We start from the raw sequence: 27,632 nt of genomic DNA on the forward strand, positions 1-27,632 counted from the left end.
AAGTAATTTTCCAGCATACTGCCATGTGGCACCGGAGGTTTAACCCACTCTAAAACTTGCTTTAGATACTCTGGCACCTTGTCCTTCCAGCCTGGGCTTTCACAGAGGCCTCTATGCCTATATTCCAACCAAGGTACAGTCCTTATCTCTGCTGGCCTGGTCTCAAGGACCACTAGTGTTTGAGAATTCAGCAAAGTAAAAGTGACATCACCTGGAAATGTTCATTATTGTTAAGTTGGAAACCTGGGACATTTCCTTAGAAGAGCTGCATACAATTCATACATTTGCTTATTGAGTCATTGGTACTGAAATAATGTACTATTCTCGGTACGGAAACAAACATGAAGTAGAGTTCAGAGACAACACACACAGGTAGCTTAACAGAATGCTAGCGCTCCATGTGGCTTAGACTGTGTGGGAAGCGTAGTCTAGTTTCCAAGTAGTAATTAGAAACACATTTCAATCTTTATGCTTTCCACATAACATTAAAGAAGTCTCAATTTAGTTCATCATACTTACAGACTTTGATTACCCAGAGCCCTGATGGCGACACTACCTTTCTCAGAACTCTTTATTGATTTCTTCTCCCTCTTCATTCCAGTTTTTAAGCCACTCTTTATTCTTTTACCCAGAAAAAGATCCAAACTGTCCTTTGGCATGGGGCAGGGAGACAGGAAGTGAGGAACACAGACACAAAATATTTCATCTTTATCATATATGTAATCACATCATTACAATGAGAGGTAATATGATCAACATCACTATTGGTATATTTAGGGTGCCTTGGAAACACAGAGGAAGGAATAATTATTTCTGCCTCTTGTTTATAGATAAAAGCTTAGGAAACACTTGAGAAGAGGTGACTTTTGATCTGGGCTTGAAAAGTTGAGTTCAAAAGGCATAAAAAGGAAGGAGCATTCTAGGTAAAAGTCCTAACACAAACAGAGGTAGGAATATGTGAAAGGAGAAGATCTCAGGTCTTCTAAAATGTCTATAGTTTAGGGTGAATGAGCAGTGCCAGTGATGGGAAATAAAGATCAAGAGATGAGGCAGATGTTTCTTCAGGCTGAAGAGCCCAAACTTAAAAAAAAAAACCACACACATACTTTTGACAGCAAAAAGATTGAAGGGCAAGACTTAAGGCAAAGAAATTAATTAGGACACCACTGCAGTGTTCTATAATGAGGGTCTGAAATAGGAGTAGTGGATAAAGAAATTAGGTAACTTGTTCAAAAGACATTGAAGACTCAGAAGGAAGAGGACTTCCTAACCAATTGGGTAAGGATAACAAAGGAGAGGAATCTAGGGTGACTGTTTTGTTCTTATCTTGGGGGCAGAATGGATTTTGATGGCGCAGAACATGATAACTTATAGGCTGTTCAAGGAAGAAAGGACATACGTTTGAGTATCTGTGAAACAAACTGGTAGAGATGTAGTACCTGGTGCTTGAAAGAGTTCTAAGCTATGGAGCACACCGGACATCTGACATCTCTCTGACAACATCCTGCAGTGATGAGTGACCACCTTGATCCTGAAAGTCTCCAGTGAAGGGACTTGACAGTCTTGTATGAACCGCATCTACATTTACTACACATTTTTTCAGACAGCTTTTCATGATACCAAGTTCGTTCTGCTATAGTTAAAGCCCACGGATTTTCTTGCTCAGAGAAGGAAGAACACATGTCCTTGATCTCTTTCATCTAAAAGGAATTCTTCATCTGATCGGAGGACTATTAGTGTAGTCAGCCTACAACCAAGTCTATTCCCAAGCATAGGCATATGCCCAGTTTACTGCTTCAGATGCTGTAGGCAACTGGTAGATATTCTGTTGGCTAACAGATCTAAGGATTGAAAAAGTCAGAGATGAAAGGATATGAAAAATTACTGAATCAAACCTCCATATTTTACAGTTAAGGAAACTTTTAAGCTGTTTAAATTCATTTCCTTTTACTCTTCCTCAAAGGATGTATTCTTCAATTCTTAATGTATCTGTGGTTTTTATTGGAGCATATTCACGGGTTTTTCCTTCCTCTTTAACTAAGGAGCTTAGAGTTGGTTCTAATGAACAGAATTAACCCAGCACTAATTAGAATGAGGAATTTACCTCCCAGTCTCTATTTATGCATTCCAGTCTCCTTTTGTTTTAAAAACTTTATTGTAAAAACAATAAACAACACAAATTCAAAGCAAAAGTTACTTACAAGTCTGTCATTTTTTTTTTTAATTTTTTTTTCCATTTATTTTTATTAGTTGGAGGCTAACTACTTTACAACATTGCAGTGGTTTTTGTCATACATTGAAATGAATTAGCCATGGATTTACATGTATTCCCCATCCCGGTCCCCCCTCCCACGTCCCTCTCCACCTGATCCCTCTGGGTCTTCCCAGTGTACCAGGCCCAAGCACTTGTCTCATGCATCCAACCTGGGCACAAGGGCACAAGTCTGTCATTTAATTAAATCAATGTTTTAATTTGTCTGTGCTACCTTCTGGCTCTTCCTCATAAACATATTCAACTTTAACCTATTTTTTGTAATATTTTTATATTATAATAAATATATATTCCATATTTTATATTTTCATAATTTAACATTATGTCAAGTACATTTTTCCAATTAACTACAATTTCACTACTTCCTTATACCTTCCTGCTTTAACACTGTTGGGTTAAGTCCTGCCACATCTTTGCCTATGATCATACAATGTACAGGCACCTATAAACATATATGTGAATTTTAACAGATATCCTCTGCTTTGCATTATCCAAGTCTATATCAGATTATGAGGCTGACAGCAAGGAAAATGGGACTGGAAATAACAGACACTGGAAAATACGTTTTCATCTCTGGTAAATACTTTTAGCATCATGAAAGGCTTTTCTTTTTCAACATCTGAAATGTGGGAAATTAATTAGTTTCCTCAAACTAACTTCTAGTGTCAGCTGTGACATCACAAATCAAGCTTCCAGATGGTACCAGCTGAGGCCTTTATCAGCTTTTTGTAGCATTAATGCCAAAATGAAATAGGCCTAGCAGCCTAGTCAAAATTTACATGCTAATATGTAAACCCTTGTGAATAAAGTTAAGCAGAAAATCCATCAATTATCCATTAACTGTCCTCTAACAAAGTTTTTACAGATTTTAAGTAATAATGAAATAGCAAGGAATAAATCTCAGGCCTGAAGAACATATTAATAAAACATGTCAAGTAACATAAAATTATAGCATGGACTTGGAAATGGAGAAATCATTTCTGAAAAGAGAAATTCAGAGGGGAATTATAAACCCAAGTTAACTTTTTTGTTGTCGTTAAAAATTGAGATTTCAGGGTAAGTTAGTATTTTAAAGCAAATTTAGTTTTCACTTACAGAGCAGTACAGAATTCCAATGAATTTAGTCTTTTGTCCTCTGCGGAAGGCCCACTGGGAAGTATTCAGTTTTTCTTTGTGATCACTAAGACGTTTGTCTGCTCCGCACACTCCTTTTGCTCATTCTGCAGCTCTTAGCCATCTGTCCTATTTTCTGAAGAGCCTCATAAACACATTTAGGTTAAACCATATGGTCATAAAACCTGTCATTGTATTCCAGTCAAGGTCTGGTGGTTGTTTTTTGTTTTTGTTTTTGTTTTTTAACAGAAATGCACTTGACCATTCTTACTTCTTTCAAAGCTTCATCCTTATCCTGGAACCAAACATCAGTTTGATAATAAATCAGTTTTGAGTGTGTATTAAAGTAAAATATCTGAATAATAGATATTTTGAAGTGGCCAAATTTTCTCATCAATTCTGCTCAAATTCTATGTTAAGTGGCTCTCAAGCCATTTATTATGTTGGCCTCCTCAGTTTTTTTTAGTTCCTCTCCAATGGTTTTTCCTTCTATCATTCCCAACCATCCATTCCTTTGATTATGTTCCTTACTTAGTCAATATAAAAAAAGTACCACTTCTAAAATCTTTACTTCAAGCACCTCATGTTTAGTTTACCAACTCCGGTGCTACAATTCAACAACTCCTCTATTTCACCAAGACCTTCAGTCCAGTGATGTTTTTATTTCCCTCCTTACCCAGTTTAGAATCCACGATCTATCTAATCATGTCTATTGAATGCATCTTAGTTCCATAACTCCCCTTGCACTCATCTGGCAGAGCTCTGTCCCTGTTTAAGTTCCACTATCTACTTGTTCTATGCCTGTATCAACACTGATGAAAAAAAACCTACCAGGATGACTGATAACCACTTAAATTCCTGGTCATAAATCTCAAGTGTACTAGGCCCTACTCAATCAGCTTTCCTCTGCTGCTCTAAAATGGTCTTTCTAAAATAACTTTCCCATCCCTTCTTGCACCTTCTTCCCGCTCACTCCCAGACATTCCCCTTAGCACTGACATATTACAGCATCCCTATCTTAAAAGACAAACATCTTTTCTAGTCTCTACATCCTCCTCCAGATACTGCCTCCTTTTTCTTCTTCCTTTTACCTTCTCCTCTTTCTTTCTCTCCTTAAACCAGCCTCTTTGGATTGTTGTCCTCACCACTCCAGTGCATCTATTCTTTCAAAAGTCACTGATAAACTCTATGTTGCCAAATCCAGGGGTCTCACTGTGTCATATCTTATTTGACCTCCCAGAAGCAATTGAGACAGTAGGTACAACGGACCTTCCTTCCATAAAATCTTTGCTTCCTAGGTTTCAGGGACATCTAGGTCTTTAGCTTTTCCTCCTGCCTCACTGGTCACCCTCTCCTGGTCTTCTCTGCTAGACCGTCTCTTCCCAGTGTCTAAATGTTGGAGTGCCCACAATTCATGCTTCATCTCCCTCTACATTTACTGCCAAGGTGATCCTCTGCTCCTCATTATTTCATATGACTTAGCCCCAGCCCTCTCCCCCAAACTCTATATTGTTTACTTGATATAAAACCATCAGCAAGGTCAATCAACTCTACCTTCAAAAGTACCCAAATTGTGCCACATTCTATTTCTCTTGTTGCTGTATTAATCTAAGCCACTATGTTTTTGCTCATCCAGAGTACTGTACTAGCCACCTAACCAGTCAGTTGGGTTCCTCTCTTGCCTGCCTTTAGCAGTCAGGAATGATCATTTAAAAATGAAATAGGACCACAGCCATTCTTCTGCTTACATTTTTTCAGTAGATTTTTTTTATCACATTAAGAATAAAATAGAAACTCCTGCTCCTAGCTCAAACAATTGTATAGGGTCTGGCCTCAGACCACTCATGATCTCCTCTCATACCAGGTCATACCGGCCCATTTCTGCTCCAGGAGCATGCCATGTTCATTCCTGCCTTTGGCTCTTGGCACTGTTCCCTCTCCCAGTTTTCTCCTCTGATCTCTGTATGGCTGGCAATATCTTGTCATGCAGATTTGAACCTAGATGTTTGTAATTATGGAACCCAACTATAAGAAATATGAGTTATTTCAGGTTTTCAAATTGTTGGGTACTTTATCAAGTTAACATAGACACAGGTGAGATTTTTATGGTCTAAGTACTGCTTCAACATTTTTACTTTTGAAAACTAGCAAACTCTTCTATATATTAAATATGCTTCATTAAATTGTCCTTTAAAGGTAGAAAATGGTATTTAGAAACTGTCCACCAATCAGGGCTCAGAGAACCACACGAGTCAACAGTACTGTGTTGCCAGATCCTGCTATGAATTGTGGGTCAAAATGTTTCTGTCCTTATAAGCAGGGTTTCCCCACTTGTGAAGAGGATGCAATCATTCCTTGCTTAAGACAAGAAACATACATGTGCAGGCATGCATTTGAGTGTTTAATAACAAAGGAATTAAATATCTGCCTCAGATCTGCATCGCGCTTTTCTCCACTCACCTGCATGCAATCTCACCTAAAAAAGGACACAACCAGGGAGCCTGTACTTGGCATTGCCTTCTGAAAGTCCTTTTTCTTAAGCTTGTGAGCGCTCTTTAGGAGGGGATGTATATTACAGCACGCTTATGCAATTCCCTGTGAAGACAGATTTTAAAATATGGCTAGCTTCCCAAGTAATAAAGTGATGAAGATATGGTTCAGAAATGAGAGGAGAGTGAGCAGATGAGCAGTGAGGAGGGGGCACCACGGGCGGTGGGGAGTTGAACGTTGGGATGAACGGGACATGTGGCATCCCTGGCCCAGCAACTGCTGACACAAGTGAGTAAATGCTAGTAGCAAGCCCTCCCCCTCCCTAGTCAATGTGCCGACCACGAAGCCCCACGCATTTTCCATCACCCCCTGGAGTGCTTGAAAATGAATGGCACAGCCATTATCTTGGCTGCTTTATATGTTACAGCAAACGTACCTTCAGCATGAAATTTGCTAGAAACAATTCATACAGTACTTTTATCTACAATATTTTTATGTTAATAGTCTTTTAGCTTAATGCCTTTGTGCCTTGCAAGCTAATTCTGGAACACATTAAGTGTGCAAAGTGAGGGATAGATGTGCAGGGATCTAAACCTACTGAATGGCATTAGAAAGAGGAATCTTTGACAAGCAGTTTGGAGACAAAGTGCCACGTCAATGTCCAACAATATAAACTCTCAGTTAGAGGCCATTATTCCCCTTCTGCTTGCTTATAAGAGTCCAAGTGAAATTAGGAGATCCTTATGTATCTCTTGAATGGGTGAATTTATGAAGTCAAGTAAATGAGATCCTTAGTAATGACTGGGAAAAAGTGATCTTGGTGTGAATTTATACTCTTGAAGGACACTGTTAACAGCCAGAGTGGTGAACAGCTTCCAAAACAGCTCCCAGTGATTCCTGCCTTCTGCACCTCACACCTCTTGGTGGGATGTGACTGTGCATGTGGGATGGACCTAGTGACTTGTTTCTAATGAATAGCCTATGCAAAAAAATGACGGAATGTCACTTGAAGATTCAGTTATAAGCCTGTGAGTTCTGTCTTGCTCTTTTTCTCTCTCTGGCTTTTCTCAGTTTGCTGCCATGTTGTGAGTTGCCCTATGGAGAGGCCCACTGGCCAATGCACTGAGGTCAGTCAACTGCATCAAGGCACTGCAGCCCTCAGTCCAACAACCCATGAGGAATCCTGCCAATAACCACGTGTGTAAGCTGAGAAATAGAGCTTTCCTTAGCCAACGCTGTGATTATAAACTGTGAGGGACCGTGCGACAGAAGACCCAACTAAACTATAGCCTGGACTCCTAACTCACAGCAACTGTGACATGATAAACATTTGTTGCTTTAAGTCACTGAGCTTTTCTTTTGTTTAATTTTATTTATCTGCTTCAGGTCTTACATGCGGCAGGTGGGGTCTTCATTACAGTGCATGAGCTCTCTGGGGCTGGCCCACAGGTTCCAGAGCATGCGGCCTCGGTAGTTGCAGTGCACAGGCTGGGCTGCCCTGAGGCAAGTGGGATCTCAGTTCCCTGACCAGGCACTGAACCCATGTCTCCTGCATTGCCAGGCAGATTCTTAACCACTGGACCACCAGGGAAGTCCCTAAGTCGCTATTTTAAGTCACTATTTATGCAGCATTGTGCTCTCAGTTCTATCTATACAGGCTGCAGCACGCCAGGCCTCCCTGTCCTTCACCATCTCCGAGTTTGCTCAAACTCATGTTCACCGAACTGGTGATGTTACCCAATCATCTCATTCCCTGTTGTCCCCTTCTCCTACTGCCTTCAGTCTTTCCCAGCATCAGGGTCTTTTCCAATGAGTTGGCTCTTCACATCAGGTGGACAGAATAGTGGAGCTTCAGCTTCAGCATCAGTCCTTCCAATGAATATTCAGGGTTGATTTCCTTTATGATTTAATGGTTTCATCTCCTTGCTGTCCAAGGGACCCTCAAGTCTTCTGCAACACCACAGCTCAAAAGAATCAATTCTTCGGCACTCAGCTCAGCCTTCTTAACGGTCCAACTCTCACATCTGTATATGACTACTGAAAAAACCATAACGATAAAGACTTCTGTCAGCAAAGTGATCTCTCTGCTTTATAATACACTGTCTAGGTTTGTCAGAGCTTTTCTTCCAAGGAGCACATGTCTTAATTTCATGGCTAAGAAAATAAAAGCTGTCACTGTTTTCATTGTTTCCCCATCTAATTGTGATGGGACTGGATGCCATGAGCTTAGTTTTTTGAATGTACAGTTTTAAGCCAGTTTTTTCACTCTCCTCTTTCACTTTCATCAAGAGGCTGTTTAATTCCTCTTCCCTTTCTGCCATAAGGGTGATGTCATCTGCACATCTGAGGTTATTGATATTTCTCCCAGCAATCTTGATTCCAGCTTGAACTTCATCCAGTCTGGCATTTTGCATGAGGCACTCTGCATATAAATAAGCAGGGTGACAATATACACCCTTGATGAACTCCTTTCCCAATTTTGAAGCAATCTGTTGTTCCATGTCTTGCTCTACAGTCTTCAAGATTGAAAAACACCAAGGCTGCATATGTGAATAAGGAGTAAGGCAAGGCAGAGAGCAATACCTTCCTGAACACCTCTAGCAGGAAACAAAACAAAACAAAACAAACCCACAAAACATGGTATGGCAGATCAGCACAGAAGAGAGAACACCTATAGAAAGAAGTGTGTACTCAGATCACTAATACACACAAACTTGAGCAATTAATAACTTCTCTGGGATCCGGTGTCTTCACTGAAAAAGGTGGTAATGGGATTCGGCGAGACTGTGACAACTGTTAACATCCGAGGACACGGGTCTGAGGACCCGGGAAGCTCTCCCCTGCGCCCCCCTCCTGATGTGCTGCTGCAATCTCTTTCTCATCAGCTGAACACTCGTAATTAGGAAGCTGTTTCTCAGCGCTTCTAGGGGCTGTTCCTGAGTTATTACCCAAGGAGAGACTATTTGAATGGTGAGACAGATGGAGAGGTACTTCTGTGTGTATCTTTAAGGACAGTGCTGAAAAGTTGGGTCTTGTGTTACTACAAGCAATTGAAGAGCAGTGACTTCAGAGCCTAGTTCTGGTGGCAGCAACAAAGATAAACGTGGTTTAGTTCACAATTTTGTGGACCTAACAGGTTTCTCCTTTTCTGAGATACGTGAACTATAGACTTAATTATATAGGTAATATCATCTCCATATATTATATAGACTACATTATTCTATAAATAATTATATATTATTATTAATCACATTTCTCCCTCTTACTTTGGCTGTAAGGAACTTTAGACCAAACTCAAATTCAGTTATAATCACTGCATTAAATTGAGAATTCCTATAGTTTGAGTTCTTTTCCCTTGTCCTAATTTTTCTGTTTCCAGTTTATCACATGTCTTTAGTTGCAAGCCAGCTTAACTTCTTTATAAAAAATGTTGGAGGTATAAATAGGTAAAATAAGTGTAAAATATCTGTCTGAAATATTTTGCTTTAATTGTGATTATATAAACAAAAACAGAAAATATACCTCTATTTCGATTATTTTAAAAATTTAAGGTTAATTTGGCTTTAGTAGGGGACAAAAGTTTAACTTAGCATAACAATTGGCAAAATTAGCATAACTGGAAAATTTAAAGACAACACAAATTGCAACAATATTTGTACCGCTTTTATTTGGAAAAATAACCATCTGAATGCATTTCCATAGTATATTACAGTTAAGTACTTCATGACATGATTAGCATTCAGTAGTTGAAAAAGTATTAAACTGTGCTTGAGAAGATTCCAATTGGTTCAAAGTCATTCACTGAACTAAAAGTCATTTCCTCATTTTTATAGTCATGGCATTTACCAGAGTCATTCAACTCCAATTTTCATAAGAAAACATTACAGACAAAATCCCACTGAAATCATGAAACAATATTTTATGGTGTTAGAAATATGTTATGCAAAATATAACACTGGCACCAGATTTGTATCATCACGCTTTGCAAAGATATATTGCACATGCTAAAGCATAAAATATATAGACAAAACTACCAAACAAAAGGTATTTTTGCATTGAATTTTTAGGTCACTGCATAAAGAAACGCATAGAATTACATTTTATACACACACTCAGATTGTCACTATCTTAAAACGCTCTTCCCCTATAACACTGACCTATGGTTTATGGTTTTGTAAAAAGAAAGCATTTTAGCACTGCAAAATCAAACATAATTCCTATAGAAAACTTCAGCATCTTCATTTTCATTTCAAAGCAGGTAAAAGGGGAAAGAGGAAAAAAGACACTTTATACATTCAAAGAAAGGCTGAAATGAAAACTCACTGGTATTATATTGCTCTGATAACACTCAAATGAAAAAAAATACAAAACATTTCACAGAATATTTTCAGAATATACAAATATAAAAAGGCACTCTAACTTCATATCACAAGACAAAAAAAAGGGGTGGGTTCTTCAACCAACACAACAGATAAGCAAACCAAGTTGCTCAACAGTACAAAGAATTACTAGTGCAGCAAATCCATTTGATGTTTTTGTCCTAATTTAATAATAAAATAATAAACCAAGCAGCTGTTTACTGCCTAAAGTACCAAAACATACTATGGTGCCCTTTTATTAGTGATAAATAGAAATCCCCTGAGCTATTTACTGTAGAATCATAGCAGATTTTAGGCAATTTGGAGATAGTAATGTATTTACCAAGGATAGGCAGACATGGCAAATAGGTGTAAGTGCAATGAAACATGATCCCTGTGGCTGCGGTTAAAATACAGTCTAAAAATAACATATTTAGGTAAAAGCACAAAACAACCAAGACTCAATTAAAAGCACAATGTTTTCTGTCTTTGTTTTTCTTAGAAAGCAATGTGGCAAATCTAGTTTTCTAAGAGATGTTAAGTGAAAAACACAGAACTCAGTTTTTAAAGTCGTTTCTTAAGGGAAAAATTCTGGTCTTGGGAAGAGGGAGAAAGAGAAAGAGAGTGGGGGAGAGAGATTCAATAAACAATTCTCGGCATGATTTCATTTTGTTCTTTTGTCCTCCTCCTTTCTGGCAGTGAGAGCAGGGAAAGTCAGGACGCAGCTCCACAGAGATGTCGCCCGGCCGTCACTGCCTTGCCGCAATATTTCTTGTTCTCTGTGCTACGCTACAGGAGAAATGGTAGTGCTGCTTCACCATTAAAGCAGGCATCGCATTTCCTGCTTTCAAGGCCAACGGAGCAAGATTTCCATTCACTTCTGGAAAAAGACTCCACAATATATCACATTTCTGCAGTGTTAGAGCTCCCTTACTTTCAGGGTTTTGGTAAAGGTAAGGTCATTATTGTTCATTAGCAATTTATCCACTTTTTTAAAACTCATCTTCTCCAAGCAGACAAAAAGGACAGAGAAAGGAGGGGAACACAACACCAAGAATTAAAAAAGAAACAATGGCAGTGGTGAAACAGAAGGTTTCAATGAAATTAATACCAGTTCTTGTAAGTCCTTTGAACAAGTTCTCATTTGTGAAGAACCCAACATGAGTTTTTAATAAAATCCAGAATATTACAGAGTGAAGACTTTTACAGTTAAATGAAATACTATAGTATGGTATCTGTATTTAATCCAGGTATGTTAGGACACTGTTTAAAAAATATCTCACATACATTAAGATAGAAATTTCCAGAGTGAAAATGGAACCCATTATAAAATATTGGAGAGCAGTACTCTAACGCAATATGTTTCTTTCCCGTCTCTTCCTCAAGTAGAAAATAGCAGGAGCTGGTGATTTTTATTTCTCTTCTTGGTACATGTGCCCACACACTGACAGTTTCCCATTAGGTTGCTGGGACCATGAGATTTTCAGCATATTCAGGATAATTTCCGTATCTTTCTTTGGGCCCGCTTTGTGCCTATGACCCACTACACACTTCAGTTTTCATCTCGAAGAAAAGCATAAGGACTGCAGTGTATTCTAAGCTCTGAGCTGGCTACACACAGGCTGAGTCATGGATGGTGTACCTTTTTTCAACCGACGTGGAGGAACCTGAGGGTCGACTGGAAGCCGTAGCAGTGGAATTTCTGGGCTTACCCTCAGGACTGCAGGCCAGCCCAGGGAAAGTTCTGTATATTTTCCGGCTTCCTCATTATTCCAAGTAAGACAAGTAGGAATTAAAACAGAGAATAAACAATGGGTATTTCCTCGGCATTTGTTTCATTTCAAATAAATACAAACACATATACATCAAAGTATATGAACATTTTCTCTAGTTTGGCAAAAAATTAAGCTGTGGTAAACACATTATTAGTTACAAATGTTAAGCCATCAGCTAGAAATTTGTGTCATAAGAAATATAAAATACAATAAAGACTTACGCAAAAAGATTACATTTTAACTCCATAGAAAAGCTATTTCAGTTCTTACTTCCACTTTGAAGGAAAACAATTTAAATCTTCAATTTTAGACTGAAGCATTTTGGTCCTCGTGTATAGCTGGCTGATGAACTACAGACATAGATAAATACATACATATACATGTGCGTGTGTATGTGCATAATTTAAAGTCTCATTCTTCTTTCTGTACAGCTATTCCAGGTGCAGAGCGGGGTCCATTTGACCTAGAAGCTTTGGCAGAGGAGAGGGAGCAGACACAGTGTTCACTATGATGATTTCATCATGAAGCAACTTTAATCGGCTTTAATTTCCATTTCACCCATTTCTACATCGTGCTTTCACCTTGTTCTCTTTTGGAGTCACACTTCCATTCACTGAGCATGACTTTGACCGAAAAGCTCATTTAACATTTCACTACTGATGAACAATACTGGTGGCTCTTATGCTTTTAAGAAAGTTAGTATTTTGATTTACAGACAAATTAATCAAGGGTAATTTCACATTTGCATATATCTCAAAGTTTCGGTGCAATATAATTTTCACCTGAAATGTTATTGAAGTGATTTGTGTTCAATCTTTTGGTGAAAATTAGTCACAGGCTTGTTACAGGGAGCACTGGGTGCCATATTTTTGTTAAATGAAAAAAGCAAGTTCAATTTTCAGTGGATTTTCCCCTTTATTTGGCAACTTAAACAAAAATCCTCACAAAGAAGTTCTGGATATTTAAGTACTTACTATAGAGAGGATACCACTAGCGCCACCTGGGAAGCCTATGAATAATTGGACTCCCTTAAAAAAAGATTATTACAGGCGTTATTTCTGAGGATGAACACCTCTACCTTTGGCTTCTAGTAAGGAAGTAAACATCAAATTGAGCAGAGGTTTGAGGCATCTCCTATCCAGCCCTTCCCTCCCTTCCTTGGGGACATGAATGTCACATTGATACACTTTTGAGAACTCACTGCTGAGTACATGAAAAATAAAAAAAATCTCCCTCTCTGTTGCATTATCCCCAAAGAAAAAGAATTAAATGCTTTTTTAAAATTCCATACTTAAAATGAGAGGTAGACTTTCACAGAAGTATCTCAGCTCTAAGGAAAACATGAAACAAAGTAAAGCCAAGGCCCAACTATGTGAGAGCTTTGCCTACAGCCTAGCTGCCTTCCCTGGGCTTGATTAATCCTTACTGGCTTCTGGAAGCGCGGGCCCATAATAACACTTGAACACAACACAAATCTGGAATTCAAGCTTTGTTCCCTTCCTCCAACATGGGGGACCAAGGAAAAGCTTCTACAGTCCAAAGTCAGAAAGTTTCCGAATCAGAATCATTTTCATTGTACCCATCCTCAGAGCCTACATTGTTACTGCACAGGCTAACCATGCTACCCAGGTTGGAGAGAGTGGTCCTGCTCAAACTGTCTTTTTTAAAACAAACGAAGTTGACAGCCGTCATTGTACTGGAAGGAGAAAAAGTCATCATGGTAGCCAGAATGAGGGCCAGGCAGTCAGCCACGTCTTTGTTAGGAGCACAAGCCAGGGCCGGGGTATGACCTGGGCGTAAATGCAGACAAGGCAGTGGTTAGTCCAGGCAATCCAGAAGTGGCGTGAGCATCCCACAGTACATCTCGAAAGACCTCACACGTGGAGATGTATGTCGGGTTAGAAATCATGCCAGGCAAAAGGAGTTACTTCCCACAAGTCATGCTTGGGGTGAGGCTGGAGGGGACCGGGAAGGGGTGGACATTTGATGGAGGGTTTTTGTTTTTTTCTTTCCAGCTTACATGACAACAACAAGCACTATATTATCCGGAGTTAGGCAGGATTCCAGTCTTCATCTAGTGAACAGAAACATGAGGGGGGGAGGGTGTGACACAATTCCACAAAATTAAAAAAAAAAAAACAACAGCCACAAGACGATCAGAAAAGTGTTTCCACTTGAGAGCATACACACACCATGCGCCTTGGGCTGGGGTCAGGGCACTCTCATTCTGAGAACAATGACTTTCCACGTCATATTAGAGAGGATGTTGAAAAACGGGTGTCTGTGAGAGTCAGTAACACTGTTTTGTCACTTTATGTATACTTTAATGAAGAAGGTGTCAGGAAGCTGGCTCTAGAGAAATGGAATCATTTGAGAAGATGAGATACAGCACTGGTTGTGTGTGGTGAAATGTACTATCATTTAAAAGAAACTTCAACAGAATTTTAAATAATGCCCACACCATCAGCCAAAGTCCCAAATCCTAAATGTAACAGATATGGGGACGCTGCTGTGTGCCATAGAGTCATGTCATTCTCTACTATGTGAACTTGATGGGTCAAGTCTGGAAGAGAAAACTATTTCAACACATGAAGCAGGAGCCATGCGGAGGTACATGAAGTCTTCGATTCAGTCTACCCTTATTCAACCTTTATTCTGTTGGCTGGAAAGGTTTACCTGCCCCCTCTCCTGGCTAAACTTTCTACTAACCACTGGCTCATTTTATTCAGAGGCACTGGCTCAAAAATCTTAATTTTTTGCTGTATCATTTGTTAGCACTTGACCTTATTTCTGCTCCCCTCCCTGCTTAACAGATGAATCCTCTCTCTGGTATGAAGACAAACAAGAATGGACAGATACCTTAACACTCCATTCCACAGAGGTCTGTGTAAGTAATTAAGACTGCAGTGTGGTACAAAATCGTCCCAAATGTTCCTAGGCCTTTAGTGGGTAGCTAAGCTCTGACACAGGCTGCAGTTCTACAACCCTGGTGCATTTATTGTTGAGTTTGCTATGGGCTGAACAAGCCTCAGATACTGCAGACTTACACTGAAGAAAGGCAAAACTGATTCATTCTGGACTCCTGGGTCATTTTGGAGAAAAATTGTGGGGCTCTGCCCGTCAACCCTAAAGTATTAATGCATGTGCATATAGTAGTAATAAGAAGGTGAGGGAAGGTGGGGCAGGAAGACTGAGGAGACGGGGTAATAGAGAACTTTTCGCATCTCCTACATGAGTCAGGCTGGGGACAGAGCGGGGTACATGCTAGGATAAATGGGGCGGCAAAACCAAAACTAACAGCAGTTAGCTAATGATGTCATATGGCTGCTTACTTCTGAGAAATAGGCATGAGCTGCTAATTCCAATACCTGTAATAAGCAGTTGGATTATGTTAATACATTTTATAATACTTGAATTAAATGCCACAATTAATGCCACATTCAAAAAATTACTTAAATGGTAAATATCCAGAAGTTCCTCTTTTGCTCCCCAAATTTAAAAGGCATGGTGGTTTAATATAATTCTCATACTCATGAGCTTTCTAAATTTCTTAGGAAATAAGAGTAGAAAGCTTCTGTTAAGAGTTAGTTCATTTAGAAAAGAAATGTGGTATAGATCAGAAGAAGCTTTCAAGCCTAGATGTTAATTTAAAATTTTTACTCATGTTCCCCAAGTATCCCTACTGAAAATATGAATTCTGATCTGTTCTGTAAAATAATACCTAGAGGTTTGATCTCAGAATGAACTGAAATAACTAAGATGTTTCAATCTGAGCCCTTGAGCATGCACCCATGACACATGTGATCCCTAACTCTTCAGCATGTGCAGTTAAAATTTCATTCGAATACCAAGTTGAGTGTATCTAACATGTTTCAACCACCATGCTGAGGAGTTTGAGACCAGCTGCTAACATGACATGCACATGGAAGGCACTGGAGGACTGCAGGGAGACTATGTGTTTTACAACAACAGACAGGACAAATCATCCTTGCTTGACTGCTCACACACAGGGGACTTCCAAGGGAAAGAGAGTTCTCACTGCTTTTTTAAACTAGCTCCTGGCTTTTCCATTTTCCTCTGCTTTATAGCAGGTGCGTTGGCACCTGAGGTAATGGCTTACTTTTCCCACTTACCATTTTCATCTATAGCAAGCACACAAGCCCCTTTGGCCAGCAGCTCCTCAACAACCACTTTCAAGCCATTGCGTGCGGCCACATGGAGGGGTCTGAAAAAAAGACAACACTGAATGTCAACTGTGATGCATGTTTGTATGAGAAGGTGGCATTCTGAGTAATCTGCGTGGTTGAAAGAAAGAAAGGACTTGAGAATCTATAAATAACACGAGTATTTTCACTTTTTCAAAAAGAATTTCTGAAGAGCTAAAGATCCAACTGTTCTTCCACATTGGCCCAAATTCTTCTGTGGATATTATTGTACAAATATTTTACACCTCAAACAACCTTAGTGACAAGACACAGGGAGCCAGAGAAAGAACTCAAGTTCTGGTGTGTTTTCCAGAAGGTTCTTTACCCCTTGCCTTCTGTATCAGTATTTGATCACTGTCTCACACAGTTGACCAATATGAAATCAATATGACTGGTGTTACAATCATCCATATACATAATCTTAAACATTGTTATTACTAAAGGCATGAATGAAGTTTTACTGAATTTAGAATTCTAGGCTCCAAAATCACTGCAGATGGTGATTGCAGCCATGAAATTAAAAGACGCTTACTCCTTGGGAGGAAAGTCATGACCAACCTAGAGAGCATATTAAAAAGCAGAGACATTACTTTGCCAACAAAGGTCTGTCTAGTCAAGGCTATGGTTTTTCCAGTGGTCACATATGGATGTGAGAGTTGGACTATAAAGAAAGCTGAGAGTCCCTTGGACTGCAAGGAGATCCAACCAGTCCATCCTAAAGGAGATCAGTCCTCGGTGTTCATTGGAAGGACTGATGTTGAAGCTAAAACTCCTTTGGCCACCTGACGCGAAGAGCTGACTCATTTGAAAAGACCCTGATGCTGGGAAAGATTGAGGGCAGGAGGAGAAGGGTATGACAGAGGATTAGATGGTTGAATGGCATCACCGACTCAATGGACATGCGTTTGGGTAAACTCCGGGAGTTGGTGATGGACAGGGAGGCCTGGCGTGCTGTGGTTCATGGGGTTGCAAAGAGTCGGACACGACTGAGCAACTGAACTGAAAGAATAATGTCAAACAATATATTCTGCTATTCTGCTTAAACATCTTAATGGAAAAAATATTCTAATATTCCTTTGTGCTGAAAACAAATGCATAGGTAATTTCCTAAAATGGAAAATGAAGCAGCTTTTGGGTCTTTCACGCTAAGGATTACACTGAATTATATTAAAATATAATTAGCACAAATATCTTAAATGCTTCAAACATATTCTGGGAACTTGATAAATAAAACCTGTTTTCCAGTAAAAATACATAAAACTAATACGTTTAAACAAATAGTTTCTCCTCAAATATGGTGGCTGGTAAGATTTTCTAACAACCCACTATATTTTTAGTACTACCTTAGAAATATCAGCAAGGAAAAACACAGGCCACCTCACAAAATTCTATGAAGGCATATCAGAAGAAAGTTTCTAACTAAAAATGTCTAGCTTGTCAGCAATTGTAGATATGTGACCATGAACTTCACAAAGGAAAAGCCAGATTTGTGTCTTTCATCACTGCATCCCCCAGCTCTAGCCTAGAATATAGCACATGTTTATTATTGGTCAAATAAACGACTATGAATCTGGGATTTAGTCAAACTTTAGTAGCCACACTTACGTCTGCAGTGCATTGTTTTTTGCATTAATAAGGCTCTCATCTTGTATCTTGTCAAGTATTAACAAGGCACATTTTTCATGACCCTAATGAAGGAAAAAAAGATAAGAAAATGGAACAGAGTTACAGAAATGTTCTGGGGAAATCACTTCAGTATGCTTTAAATTTAACATGTATTCCCTGCATAATATCAAAATAGGCTATTTTATGAATAATTCATTTTCCTCTAAAAGCAAATGGTTAAACAGCCCTAGATTTTCAAAGATTCTAAATATGGATTTATTAGGACTTGATTAATATAAATCTGATCTAAAATATTACCGTTTTTACGACAACTTTTAGAATTAATGTCCAAGGAGCTGAAGCTGATGCTATGTCAGTTAGGTCAGCAGATAAACAGAGAGTAGAATTAGGAGTGTCTTTTAAATTCTTCAACAAAGCTTTTTAAACACAAGTCAAGTCCCATCTCCTTCCTCAAACCTTCAAATACCACCTCAGTATCCACTTATCACTGGAATTCCCATTGTACCTGTTATCTGTATCATTCATCACTGGCTGCCTTATAAATAGTCTTTTCCAGCAAAGGTCATTCTTTTCTTCCTCATTTAAAAGATACCTCTATATGTTATGACTTATGATGGCTGAAAATCTAAAAAATCAACTAATAAAATACAGACCCTTTTGGAACTTCAGGCCCAGTGCCTGGTTAAGCGGTGACCATTTCCTAAACCCTAGACACTCAAAACATGGCTCAACAGAACAGCAGGATCAGCATCAGCTGGGAGTTAGAAACATTGGCCCTCAAGCCCCACTCTGGATCTACTAAATTATAATCTGCATTTGAACCAGATTATCAGAGGATTCATTTGCACAATAAGTCTGAAAAGCATTGTACTTATATTCATGAAAACACGACAACTTAACATGAACTTCAGGAACCTGAGCACTTTTTGTGGTTTCCAAAGGCTTCTTGGATCATGAAACGGGAAAAATGTAACCAATGAAAGGAATGGCTGAGACTTCTGGTACCACTGGGTATAGATAACACCTTTAATGATACAACTATATTGGAACAAACCATCATCACTGGTGTCAACTAGCATCATATTACAATACCTTAAAAGGGAAACACGTAAAGATAATTTTAGAAGTGCCCATGGAGTTTTCATTGTCATGTACTGCTGGTGGAATGTAAATGGTTAAAACCTTATTACAGGGCAATTTGGTCTTAGAAGTGTTCATAGCCTTAGACTCACTAATTTCATATTTAGGGATTTATTCAGATTATTATACTACAATTAGTATTATTTGTAGTAGCATATATTTGAAACAAGGAAATGTTTAAAAATAGGGGATGGGATGAATCAAGGGTAGCACAATCCTAAGGCAGGGTTCCATACATCTTCTAAAACACTGTAATATATGATGTCTGAAAGGAAGATATTCATAATATATGATTCAGTAACGAAAGCAGGTTATCCAACAGTATGATCCCACTCTCATAAAATCATACATTTATTTTTCTACAAAAGCAGGAACCTTGGAGCTATATGTGAGCACGATGCTATTAAAACAAACACACACACACACACATTCTTTGCATTCAACTACGTACCAGAAGAAAAGGGAGACAAGAGAAGCATACATAAATGAATACATTTATTTGCCTCATAAAAGAGTATTTTTGGCTGTGTTATTACAATGTCTTTAAGCAGAATAAATGAAAACATGTGGAACTGCTTATATTTTAGAAGCCATTTAACTAAGTTCCTAACCTGTGTTTAAAAGCAAAATATGATACCACAACCATGAAGACAGATTCATTGGCAGCATCAAACCAGATTGTGGCAAGAATTCAACTGGCAAATCCCCTGAGAAGCATAGCCCATCAACCCCTTTGTGTGGGTCTGCCCTTTGCTTCCCCCTCTGATTCCACTGAGAATGGCACCATCCTGGGAAAACATACATCTTAATTAAGAGCCATGATACACACTTCTGATGGACAGATTTAGGTATTATTATTATCATTTTATCATTACACTAAATAACAGTGTTTCAACCTATTTACATACTTTACTACTAGCCAAATGTAAGGATGTGTTCAAGTCCTTATCCTTTACAGTCAGGTCAGCCTGGGCGCTGTTCACCAAAATATCTGCAGAAAAAGCCAAAAGATGGTTATTAAGACCACACGCTAATTACATGCATTTTGAAGAAATTACTACCAAAACAACAATGCTTTTAAATTTGTATACTCACATTACCATAACTAGTATTTTTAAAGAAAAAAGTAACAATTTATTTCACATGAAAGTGAGAGTGAAGGTCGCTTAGTCGTGTCCGGCTCTTTGTAACCCCATGGACTATATGGTCTATAGAATTCTCTAGGCCAGAATACTGGAGTGGGTAGCCTTTCCCTTCTCCAGGGGATCTTCCCAACCCAGGGATTGAACCCAGGTCTCCCGCATTGCGGGTGGATTCTTTACCAGCTGAGCCACAATGGAAGCCCAAGGATATTGGAGTGGGTGGCCTATCCCTTCTCCAGCAGTCTTCCCAATCCAGGAATCGAACCAGGGTTTCCTGCACTGCAGGCAGATTCTTTATCAACTGAGCTATCAGAGAAGCCACTTTATTGCCATAGTTGTTCTATTCAAATCCAAAGTCCATAATTATTAATTTACTTCTATTTCTTTGGCTGCTCTCAGGTCTTAGCTGCAGTATGCATGATCTTCAGCTGAGGCATACAGAATCTAGTTTAGTGACCAAGGATCAAACCCGGGCTCCCTGCACTGGGAGCATGGAGTCTTAACCAGTGGACCACGAGGGAAGTCCCTATAGGCATTAATTTTAATTGTCTTTACAGTTTTGTTATTTCCAGGTAAAATGATTCTTTTGTTCTATTTGGTTTCTAAATGTTAACAGATTTCACTGTGGAAAGGTGGGCTCACTTTGACAAAGTCTATCAATGACCAAGTTAACAGGGGACTAAAGATGAACAGCAAGCAGATTAGGTGGCTTAAATACAATGTTGGTCCTCTCTCACATGTATATACCAAAAGGATGACCACTTTCCCAACTTTACATTCCTTTGGTTTTAGACAGGCCTAACGCCAAGTCCACAAGGCAAGCACGTACCCACAGCACCAGCCTGCCCGTTCTCAGCAGCCATCATCAGTGGTGTTTTCCCTGAATTGTCTGCCGCATTCACTTGAGCACCGTGTCTCAGAAGAAGCTGCAAGCACTCCACGTGATCAGCAAATGCTGCTGCATGAAGTGGTGTCCTAACAATTTAAAACAAATATGATGTTAGCTTCCTATAAACGTAACACACTCCCTTTCTATATGTGTCTGAGAAACATGTGCACGGTGTCATCTTAGGGATTTAAAGATTACTGCTTACAGAGATGGTGACCAGGTCCCCTCAAAGGCCATTCAGGGTAGACATTGAAGTGTCACCCATGTGAATGGCACCCCTAGACTTGGGGGGTGTAGGCAGTGGTCCTGATAATAAAATCAGCATCTTTACTGACCCTTTAATCTTGAGTTCCAGTGACCTCTCGCATCACTGATAAATACACTTTCAAAATTAGGCCTTAGATTTGTAGATAATTGGCTATTTTTTTAAAAAAAAAAAAGCCTACATCATTTAATGAATGTCTGGTTTCTTTGGGAGGACAATTTGGCATGATTTATCAAAATTAAACACTATGATCTTTGAACCAAAAAATTCCAGTTCTAGCACTTTTATCTCCCAGATGCATTTGGTCATGTAAACAGATACATGTACTAGACTGCTCACTGCACCATTCATTAAAACACCAAAATTCTGAAATAATCTAAATATTCTTCAAAGGAGGACAAGCTGATTAAATTATAACATATCCAGTCAATGGAATAATATGAAGCTTTAAAAAGAATATAGTAAATATTTATGTTCTGGTATGGAAAGATCACAAAGATATGTTAAAAGGAGAACATTAATATAGAATGTTTGCATTTGTATAAAAAGAATATAAACATATATATTTTTATATATTTATATAGTTATATATACAAAATATTTGGAAGAAAATAAAAATTTAGAAAGAACAGTTTAAAGTAGTTTCCTCAGTGGAAGAGGCTGGGGCTTCTGGACTAAGAGGGTAATTTCTTTTTTTTTTTTTTGGTCAGATTTGTAAAAACTGTATTTGTTACACTGTGCACAAACCTTTTATACTAAATAAATACCAAACTACATTTTTTTGAAAGATGTTTCTAGTATTTCTTAGGTCACTTCTGTATTATGTACAGTGAAACCATTTTTAAAAAACAATGACTTAGGCAAACCAACCCTAATGGTATGTTAAACCATTTCCCTGTTTTTATTTAAAAATTATTTGTTTTTATTTAAAAATCAAACTTCTGTATGAAGTTTGTATATCTAGCAATGTAAAATACTGACACATTTTTAAAAAACAAAAATGAAGTAGAAACTCCGAATCCTTTTGATTCAATGCTCTTATGTTTTTAAAAAGAAAAACTATTCAAGACTCAGAATTTTGGAGTGGTTGGCGTGCCTCTCTTCATTTTACTTTTTGACTGGCTGCCTGTATGCCGATGGCGATGTAGCTGAGCTGTTTGGGCTGCTGCTGCTGCCATAGCCATTTGATGCTGCAAGAAATAACTGTTGGATCTGCTGCTGCTGCTGTTGAAAGGCAGAGGAGAGCTGGAGTCTGCTGAGGAAGGCTTTGCTCAGGTCTGTTCTCGGCAGAGCCAAGCTGAGACAACACAGCTGCCTGTGAATGCATAAAACTTCCTACTCCGGCAAGGTTAATAACTGCAGCGTGTTGAGCAGATGAGGCTTGTTCCTGACTGGTCAAACTTTGTTCAGAACCCTGCTCCTCAGGCTGTTGAGGACTAGAAGTTGTGGGGAGGGTAATTTCTTTATATATCGTTTATTATACTTAATATTTAAAAACATGTCTATATATTACTTTTTCAATCAAAAACAGATGTTTGGCCACTCTGTAGCCACAAAGAAGGCTAAGATTCATCAGACAAGAGCCAGGCTCTTAGGATCACTTACCTGCCTTTGTCATCTCTACAATTGACAATACTGGAATCTATGGCCCCGAGTAACAGTGATGCACAATTCTCATGATCATTTATTCTAAAATAAAAATAGATTTAAAATTTTAAAATCTTGCTCTCTAAAAAATTACATATCCCCTCCTACTCCATCTTTCTATGCACTGTATCTTTAATAATCTGATGCATTTAAATATTTTGATACAAATTTTGAGCAGAAGTTTCATTTACCAAAGAAGAATTTCAACATTATGAAGACTGGAAAATTACCATGTATGAAATCTTCCTGGAATAAAATGTCTAATTGTCCACAGGGATACTACTGTCAACCCCAACGTATTTTTAGAATTTGGCAGACAGGTGACTGCTGATGCACTTGAAGAGCTCTTCACGTGGTATGTGCTGTGGTTCCCAGTCCACCCCTTCCTCCTGTTTCCCTGGGTGGTTTGTGAGCCACCTTGGAACCACAGCACTTCACAGAAAGCTCCTGAAAACATTAACATTAGATACTGCACCCCTTCCTACTGTTTCCCTGGGTGGTTTGTGAGCCACTTCACAAAAAGCTCCTGAAAAATCATTACCATTAGATACTGCACTTTGATATCAGACTTATTTGCCTTTAGCTGCAAAATGGAATATACTGGTCTTATCTGTAATCTAAAAGTGTTTTCCTTCTGCCAAAAGCCATTTTAAAGAATCCAAGCCACACCATTAACTTCCAGTGTTTCTACTTACATTGCACAGTGCAGTGGAGTGAAAGGATTACCGATAAATGTTCGAAAACATTTCTGCTCCAAAAGTACCTCTATACAGTTTTCATTACCTGCAAGGAACCAAAAGAATTTAGGGAGCTTCTAAGATGAAACTTTGTTTAATGAAAGTTTTTATTTTTTCATTAAGTACTGAATTCTGGCCTATGAATTTTCCTGAATTGACTGAATGATCATTCTCCATGGAATAAAATTCACCAAATGCCAAAATGTTTTTAACTATGTTCATAGGCGTTCTGAGATACAATTAATAAATTAAGCAGTGATGAGAAAGAGACCTCATCTGCAAGCAGAACAATTCTACCATACTCACAGCTCTTAGTAGGTAGGTACCTAACATAGGTATGCCTCAGTTTGTCCATATTTACAACAGAAAATTTCCCTTTTACCCACATGAATAGGTTCACTTATAATTATGCACCCTAGGGAAGGGAGGAAGAGGTGATTGATTAAAAAACAGTACTTACGATAATGCAGGTTAAAGGACTTTGACTGTAAAACACTATATAGTATTTAAAAGGGTACCAAAGAATAGTTCCTGGCAAATAGTACGAACCCACTAAGTATTTCTTAGTAAGTAGATGAATGAATGTGCCACTAAACAATTTTAGTGAGTAGATGAATGAATGTGAATAATTACTTTCAACAAAATGGCAGGTAGTTTTCAAATCAACTGAATTTAAGTAAGGCCCCAGTTCTGTGAGCTTTCTTGTTATATGATCTATGAGCCTCTATTTCCTACATATAAAAAAATCAGAGAAGGAATACCTGCCCTATTGATGTTACAGGATGATGGGAAATTTACTTGATAAAAGACCTAAATGAGGTTTGTGATGCAATGTTCTCATACAATTATTAGGGCAAGAAGGTAAAACTATTTGGATTTGGAATATGGATTGTTGCCCTGGAAACCTCTTCTTGGCTGCATTCTATGCTAAATTAGAGCTCTCTTCTGATCTACCCCAGAATGATGTTGATTGAACAATTTTAAGTATTAAAATAAGTCAAACTTTTTTGTACCTGTAGAGAAAAAAGGTGAAACTTTGCTTTTAGGAGGACTGAGAAGTATATGAAGTAATGAACATAAAAATCCCCTAATTTTATGTGAGTTATACTGTTTAGCTTTCTCACTATATCCAACTCTCACTCAAATATTCCCAGACATTTCAACCTCTCTATTACTATGAATTTCCCTGAAGGACCTAGCTTGGGGCAGCATCTACACAAACCATTTCTTGGAGGCTATATGAATCTCAAAATAAAGGTCTGTGTAGGTAGGATTGGGGATCCTTGAATGACTTTCAGTGTTTCAAAGTGCTCAGTGAAGGAGATCCTGGGAAGAGGGGAGCTTAAACCTGCAATCTGGAAGACTACCCTGGAGTGTAGAGTCCAGTGGATTGTTTAGGAGAGGCCTGCTCCCCCTCCCTGGCTTGTAGCTGGAGAGGCCTTAGAACAGACAGACCTATCACCCCCGCCCCACCCAGCTCCACATGGGAGAAAATGTGGTCTCTGGGAGGTTTGCCACCTGCCGTTATAATCAACACTGGCACTCTATCACCCCCTTCCTGCAGGTTTTCCAGGGCCAGATAGACCTTGCAGCTTAACTCACATGGGGGTTAGGGAGACCTTACCCATTAGCAAGTAAATTAAAAAAAAAAAAAAAATCACAATCCTCCAATGGCAGGGAGGGAGCAAAACCAAACTGAAAAATGGAAAATGTGACTACTATTGAGGTCAGAACCAATGAAAAAAAGAGGATTGTAATAAAAACATAATGAAAGATCTTAAATTGATACAGTTAGAGCACAATAAAACTTTTCTGGACCCAATAATCACAGTTTCTGAGTGAAAATTTTAATAGAAGAATTGATTATGGATAAATAAAACAATAGAAGCAGAGTAAGAAATATCAATAACTTCAGATATGCAGATGACACCACCCTTATGGCAGAAAGTGAAGAGGAACTAAAAAGCCTTTTGATGAAAGTGAAACAGGAGAGTGAAAAAGTTGGCTTAAAGCTTAACATTCAGAAAACTAAGATCATGGCATCTGGTCCCATCACCTCATGGGAAATAGATGGGGAGACAGTGGAAACAGTGTCAGACTTTATTTTTGGGGGGCTCCAAAATCACTGCAGATGGTGACTGCAGCCATGAAATTAAAAGATGCTTACTCCTTGGAAGGAAAGTTATGACCAACCTAGATAGCATATTAAAAAGCAAAGACATTACTTTGCCAACAAAGGTCCGTATAGTTAAAGCTATGGTTTTTCCAGTGGTCATGTATGGATGTGAGAGTTGGACAATAAAGAAAGCTGAGCACTGAAAAATTGATGCTTTTGAACTGTGGTGTTGGAGAAGACTCTTGAGAGTCCCTTGGACTGCAAGGAGGTCCAACCAGTCCATCCTAAAGGAGATAAGTCCTGGGTGTTCACTGGAAGGACTGATGCTAAAGCTGAAACTCCAATACTTTGGCCACCTCATGCAAAGAGTTGACTCATTGAAAAAGACCCTGATGCTGGGAGAGATTGGGGGCAGGAGGAGAAGGGGACGACACAGGATGAGATGGTTAGATGGCATCACCGACTCAATGGGTATGAGTTTGAGTAAACTCCGGGAGTTGGTGATGGACAGGGAGGCCTGGCGTGCTGCGATTCATGGGGTCGCAAAGAGTCGGACACGACTGAGCGACTGAACTGAACTGAAGAAATATATTGACATGAATTTGAGCAAACTCTGGGAGATAGTGGAAGACAGAGGAGTCTGATGTGCTACAGTCCACAGGGTTGCAAAGAGTCAGACAGGACTTAGCAGCTGAACAACAGCAAGAAATGTATGGGAAAATATTCATGTAAGCTTAGGGGTAGGAGATCTTTTTAAGCAAGACTGTACACCTACATACCATAGAAGAAAAAATCTCACAGATTCAACTACATAAAAGTTCAAAATCTTTACAAGGAAAAAGATATCATCAACAAGGAGCAAAGACCTACTGAGAAAAAAACATTTGCAACACACATAACACAGAGAGGATTCATATTCTAAGATAAGGTGCTCCTACAAATGTGTGAAAAAAGATAAACAACTCAATAGGACAAAAATGAGCAATAGATGGAAAAAGTAATTTCCAGAAGAGGAAATGCAAATACATAAATCAGTACACAATTAAACAAGGAAACACAAAATAAAATGAGATACCCTTTTTTCGTCCTTCAAATCGACAAAAATTAAAAAGAGGATATCACCTTGGGCTAACAAAAGCTTTTATTTACATTTGGTGGGGGTAAAAATTATGCCATACTAAAGGAGTATGGTATAATTTATTAAAGTTAAAAAATATATAAGCCCTCATCAATAATTTTCCCTTTGGAAATTTATCTAACAGAATAAAGTATTATGATATGAACATACACACTGCAGTACTGTTTGTAATGAGAAAAAAAACCTAAAAACAATTTGAATGTTCATCAACAGGGATCTGGTTGAATAAGTATTAAATTCTGATATACACACTCATACTCATGCATGTCTATACTTATTTATCTGCTATAAAATATACAACTATTAAAAAGATCAATGTATATAGATACACATTGATTTGTAAGGTTATCTGCAATAGAATGTTGAGTGCACAATAAGAAGTTATAGAATATTTGTTATATGATTCTAGTTTTAAAAAAGATGTACATACATATATGTTGATTTATATTCTCAAGGGAGAATTATGAAAAATAAACACCAAATTATATCAAAAGGTGAGTTTGGAAATGAAGACTTAATTTTACTTTAGAGGCTTCACTATTTTTGAAATGTAATAATTATCTTGCATTGTACTTTTTCTACTTAAATAAGTGGAACACAAAATTTTAAATCTCCTCAGTAGCAAGAGTAACTAAATAAATGGGACTATGAGACATTAAAATGCAATGCTAAAAGATAAATCATGCACCTACCAGCTGTCAATAGTGACATTATCACAT

The 27,632-nt window shown here is 38.4% G+C and overlaps 1 protein-coding gene across 7 annotated transcripts in view; it reads right to left on the reverse strand.

Moving 5' to 3' along the window:
- Positions 1–3,558: 3,558 nt before the first annotated feature.
- The window catches only part of ANKRD44 (ankyrin repeat domain 44), a 311,038-nt gene continuing 286,964 nt past the window's right edge, over positions 3,559–27,632 (reverse strand). For 3 of the 7 annotated variants that reach the window (XM_070458489.1, XM_070458490.1, XM_070458491.1), the window contains exons 22-28: positions 23,618–23,705; positions 22,881–22,964; positions 20,951–21,096; positions 19,888–19,970; positions 17,819–17,901; positions 16,142–16,233; positions 9,517–13,798 (exon numbers count right to left, since the gene is read on the reverse strand). In XM_070458489.1, the coding sequence (XP_070314590.1) occupies positions 13,551–13,798; positions 16,142–16,233; positions 17,819–17,901; positions 19,888–19,970; positions 20,951–21,096; positions 22,881–22,964; positions 23,618–23,705 (824 nt within the window). In that variant the 3' untranslated portion in view covers positions 9,517–13,550. Of the gene's footprint in view, positions 5,981–9,516; positions 14,083–16,141; positions 16,234–17,818; positions 17,902–19,887; positions 19,971–20,950; positions 21,097–22,880; positions 22,965–23,617; positions 23,706–27,632 lie in introns of those variants that run through there. The other 4 variants (XM_070458495.1, XM_070458492.1, XM_070458494.1 and 1 more) reach the window with 3 other exon arrangements.

Source organism: Odocoileus virginianus, chromosome 30 (assembly GCF_023699985.2).
Source record: "Odocoileus virginianus isolate 20LAN1187 ecotype Illinois chromosome 30, Ovbor_1.2, whole genome shotgun sequence".
NCBI classification, from domain to species: domain Eukaryota; kingdom Metazoa; phylum Chordata; class Mammalia; order Artiodactyla; family Cervidae; genus Odocoileus; species Odocoileus virginianus.